Source organism: Merops nubicus, unplaced genomic scaffold (genome assembly GCF_000691845.1).
Source record: "Merops nubicus isolate BGI_N331 unplaced genomic scaffold, ASM69184v1 scaffold2936, whole genome shotgun sequence".
NCBI classification, from domain to species: Eukaryota; Metazoa; Chordata; class Aves; order Coraciiformes; family Meropidae; genus Merops; species Merops nubicus.
In genome coordinates this window covers 1-5,373 of record NW_008614262.1, presented here as the reverse complement: position 1 = coordinate 5,373, position 5,373 = coordinate 1, and the positions used below count along the sequence as shown (strand labels likewise).

Sequence of the window (5,373 nt, the reverse complement as noted above, 5' to 3'; positions counted from 1 at the left end):
CAAGAGCTGCTCATTTTATATAAATTTTATATATATTTTCTTCTCTCCTTTGCTCTGCTTTGAAGAAACAAGTCTCATCATATCCTTTGCCTCATCTACACATAAAAAAAACAAAAGAAAAAAAACCCCAAGCAAATGAAATCTTACAGAGATCAAATCTTACAGAGACACACTTCTGGTCTGAGAGATTATATGAAATAATAAACAAGTAAAAGAGAGTCTTCCCTGAAAGGCAATGAAGTATCTCTACCTGTATATTGCCACACAAGCCACAAGATGCAATAAACAAAAAAGTACAGGGTTGATAGTGGAGAAAGGAAAAAAAAAAAAAAAAAACCACACCACACTGTTAGCATATGCTTGTCAGTTTTGATGCTGAACACTTGAAACATTGTATTTCAGTATATTAACAAAGAATCCCCAGATTCAATATCATCATTTGCAGAAGAAAAGCAATCATGGCAAGTCAAAGAAAATAACATCAGTATTTCAAATGATAAACAGCTAATTTCATGTAAGCATGAAATGCCATCTTTACTGTATGAGTATTAGGAACAATGGAAAACTATGAGCTCCGTTTACTCTCCTCCATTAAACAAAGACATTAGAGCTCTTTTAAATTACTTTGTCTGAAATGATAACAGATGACATTTGAAGATAGCATCAGTATTGAGTTACATCACTGTGCCATTGACTCCTGTTAACATGAAAACTTCAGTAAAACAGAGTAAGTCTCAGATCTTTTTACTTCTCTACACAGTTCAGAGAAGCCTGAGAGGAACACCAAATTCAGGTGTCCTCTGCCTGACTTTCCTGCACCCCAGGAGCTCTCCCAGTCATTACTGAAACAGTTCTTACTCTCCTGCTTCTACAATAATAATTCTGTTAAACTTACATAGTATCCACAGGAGTGGATACTAACCTGAAGTGTAAATTACACACAGGGACAGACCCATCGGGCAAGGCCCATCATCAAGTCACCTGGACACAGGGAGACAGTTCCCTATCCAAGTGAATTCTGCTAAAGAGAGATAAAATGGGAAAGGGGGAAATGTATTTAATCACTTCCATAAATATTTCCACTTTCCTTTGGCTGTCGCAAATGATACTGTACTGGCATTTTATCTTAGTAAGGTCTGATGGAGAATTCAAGGGAAATGGCTAAACAGCATTTCCTTTTTCAAAGTGGACTACAACTAAAAGTGGAAGTGCTGAGGTGCTTCTGGAACACGTGGATCCCCAGATAGTCTTCCAGAGTGTCCACAAAGGAGTGCACTCCAGAGAAACAGTACTGGCTGGCTTGAAAGCTTTTATTCCACACAGTTTGGCAGAAAAAGTAAAACCTCAACAGTGACTGGAAACAACCAAGAGCTGTTACGTAGTGGGAGACTTGCTTCCAGAATCCTCAGGGAGCTCGTAATACCACCATACTTGCCTAATCCTCCATTCAAGAGGGTCAAAGGATCCTCTCCTTGCAAGTTCACAAATACAATAAAAAATCTTGGACAGACTAAGACCTCAATTACAGTGGACACACTTTGTTTCTTTTAAACCATTCACTGATGATATTAAATTTACCTAAGTTGTAGTGCCTGTTCCACACAAAATTGTATTTGTTTGTCAACCCAGGACAGGATTCCAGTGAGCATTACTTTGAGAATCAACTCTCCTTGTAATAAATTTCTGCAATATAGCCAAACAAGTTTTGCCCCAGCTGTCATTTTCACACACAAAAACAATTCACTTTTTTTTCAGAGCTTACAGCTCTTCTTGTTGGATAAACACATTAAATTCAAGGATAATTTGACATTAAGAACCAACAGCAAGAACAGCTCCATTTCAAAAGATCAAAATTGCATTACCTGCGAGCATCCCATGATTACAAAATGCCATTAGACATTCAATACAAAATCTGCCCCAACACAGCTATGTTCATAGGCAACAATACTATGGAAAGTGTAGTGGTACCAAACAGTGCACAACAAAGCCACAAAAAAAAAAAAAAGGCACTCAAATAAATGAACCAGTGAAAGAATTAAAAATCACACTCTTGACTGTCACAAACGTTTGGTGGGCACCAACACTGTTCCAAAACAGCATATATGATTTTAAACTGGTAACAGTTTAGATACCAAACAGGATCCTCTCCTTACCCCTGAGGCATCTGGCAGGAGCAGCACATATAAAAGGCTTGAATGACAGCACTCAGCCTGTTTGCTGTCATGGAGATAACATCCTGGCAATCAGCACAAGCTTCAGGCTTCCCGGCAGCATCGTAGGGTTTCGACTCGCCAGGGTCAGTGGGTAGCTCTTGTCTGCCCTCGGTGCCTTCAGCAGCAAAGGAAGGTGCTGGAGCAGCGTCCTGGTGATCTGGTCCTTTTTGTTTCAGTAAAATGGAAGTAATGTTGGCAGAGTCCCTTTTGTTTTTCATCAGCTCCGTGGCTATAAGAACAAGCCATTCATCTAAAGAATGCCAGAGCAGTTCCAGTGGCTGCAATAAACACATGCAAAAGCAGACAAAAAAGGAAAGTGTTGACATTAGATAATATTAATAATGTGATAATCCTCTTAAGGCCAACACCATGCACGTTTAAAAGCTTTAGAAGTAATTTTAGAGATAAAGAAACAAATACTTGTACTCCTAACCACAGACCACAAAGAGAAAATTTCATATAGAAGGAAAACAATCTAACAGCAGATGAAATGAAGATAAAATCATTTAGAAAGAGTGAAACATTGAACTATTTAACAGAATTTAGTCTCACGGTTGTTACATAGCACAATACTGCCAGGCTGCTGCAATCAGAGAAAGAACACAGTTGTTGAGTTTCCAGCATAAGACCATGTCCGTTCTTCAAGTTCCTGGTCAAAGCAGCTCCAGACAGAGGGAGCAAACCCCAGGCAATATCAATGAGAGTCACACTCATTCACGTATCTAGTAAGACATGTTTTATGCAGAGTGTGAGCACATACAGCCCTTTCTGACAGTACTCTAAATATCTCAGAGTAAGGGTCACTAATACCAGCTTTACGGAATAGAAACAAGTATCAGCAGAATCTCATGTCCATTTTTAAAGACAAATTTTATTTTAACAAAGTCACTCTTTATTAACTACCGCTAGCTTAAAGCAAACATATCTGAAAACTGGTGCTATTCCATCAAGACACATCTGCTTTGAGGTGTAGGCTTTCCACAGCAAAAAGGGCTGAGAGACCTGTGGCTTTCTCATGAGCATTCCACGAAAACACGAAGGCAGACTGTGCTGTCCTTTAATGGTGTTAATGGGGACATTTCACAGGCACACAGACTAGTAAGCACAGGGACATGTATCCTACAGGGAGCCAATTCTGACTCAAGTCTTTCAGAGCATTCCAAAAAATAAGAGTGAACTTCTAAATGCGCTCTGTCCTTTCCATATATTACTGTTGCATCAACATTTTTCACCAATTCAATGTCAAGCATTCAAAGACCTAAGAAAGACTGAAAATTTTGTTCTCATCTTCTACAATTGCCTTTAAAATTAAGAACTATTCACAGCACATTGTACCAGAAGCCTACACTATCTGGAGCAGTATGAGTACACCTCACAGCAACACACTCTCAATACACAGTAAATTACTTCTCATAAAAGCTGTGTATTAAAAATTCCACTGAAATTTACCATTAAAAAAAACGTACCATTATGGTTCCATTTTTTCCAATAAGAATTTTGGGGAAAGTCAGCATGATCTCTAAAAGTGGTGGGCTTTGCTCAGCATACTATAATGACACCCAATTAGTCCTTGTACTCCTAGTGACCACACATTTCTCCATATGGCAATTTGAGTACCTCCAGTGTAGGTACCATCTCCTACATAAATGTCTGACATACACGATCAGATTAGCTTCTTTCCAAGACCCGCCTGACAGACCTTCACCACAAAATAATATAATATAAAATGGATTTTATTGCATATAGTGAAGAATCAAAATGCAACTGCATTCTCAACATGTAACTCACAAGAAACTAGGTAACTATTTACCAGAATACTAAAATGTCATAGAATCATAGAATCCTTTAGGTTGGAAGAGACCTTTAAGATCATCAAGTGCAACCATTAAGCCATTAGGGCTCTAAAGTCCTCTGTTAAAACAGATCAGAATCTGTCAGGGTTGGAAGGGACCACAAGGATCACCCAGTTCCAACCCCTCTGCCATGAGCAGGGACACCTCCCACTAGATCAGGCTGCCCAGAGCCTCATCCAGCCTGGCCTTTAAGACCCCCAGGGATGGGGCCTCAACCACCTCCCTGGGCATCCCATTCCAGGGTCTCACCACTCTCATGGTGAAGAACTTCTGCCTCACATCCAGCCTGAATCTGCCCACTTCCAGCTTTGCCCCATTCCCCCTAGTCCTGTCGTTACCCGATAGCCTAAAAAGTCCCTCCCCAGCTTTCTTGTAGGCCCCCCTCAGATATTGGAAGGCCACAATAAGGTCACCTCAGAGCCTTCTCTTCTCCAGACTGAACAGCCCCAACTCTCTCAGTCTGTCCTCACAGGAGAGCTGCTCCAGCCCTCAGATCACTCTCGTGGCCCTTCTCTGGACACGCTCCAGCAGGTTCTTCTCCCAGACTTTTCAATGCCTAGCTTGCCAAACACCTTTTTTTCTGCTGAAATCTTGTGTTTAATCTTTTATTTCCCACAGAATGCCTTTCACAACTCTTATAACTGATGTTTTCCCAAATCTCATTTTTAAATGATTGCAAACTCTTTTGAAAATGTAATGAACCATAGCAACTTCAACATTTCACTCTTTTTTTCTAGGCTAACTTCAGGATATAAAGCACTCATCAAAATATTACCCAATATGTCCCTGGCTGTCAGCTTTTTATGTTAGCTTCCATGACCAGACCTTTTCAAGTAGAAAATGGACATACATTTTCTCAAAACTACAGGTTGATCGCTACTGTGAACAGCATATTAAACAGAAACTTCCACCCAACCTTCAGTTTTCATACCTCAGCATTTCAGAAAAGTTTCTTTGAAGTTATACATCTGAGTCTGAGAACCAAGCTTTTACACCTGCACGCTTCACCTCCCAAATGCAAGGATTCAGCTGTGCAACACCTTCCTCTTTACCCATCTAAAAAGCAAGACTCTAGAAATCAAACCCGTATTCAAACTGCAACATCAGAGCAAAATCTTTTGCAGGTAACATTTTAAGACACGTAGAGCAGAAGATCACTGAAATGAGGGAAAAAATATTACGGGCTTCTCAGCTTCACTCAACTAGACAAGGAGATTTTTTTTCAGCAAGTTTTCCTAATACGTGATCATACTGAACAGCAAGTGGAAGAGTGATACATGAAAAAGTGTCCTGGTTCCGTGTAAAAA

At 39.9% G+C, this 5,373-nt stretch overlaps 1 protein-coding gene across 1 annotated transcript in view; it reads right to left on the bottom strand.

The window, feature by feature from the left end:
• Nucleotides 1–3,026, bottom strand: part of HACE1 (HECT domain and ankyrin repeat containing E3 ubiquitin protein ligase 1) — a gene marked incomplete at its 5' end in the record, with an annotated part of 24,177 nt that extends 21,151 nt beyond the window's left edge. The window contains 2 exons of the mRNA XM_008942161.1: nucleotides 2,154–2,491; nucleotides 2,992–3,026. Of these exons, the coding sequence (XP_008940409.1) occupies nucleotides 2,154–2,491; nucleotides 2,992–3,026 (373 nt within the window). The remainder of the gene's footprint in view (nucleotides 1–2,153; nucleotides 2,492–2,991) is intronic.
• Nucleotides 3,027–5,373: the final 2,347 nt, after the last annotated feature.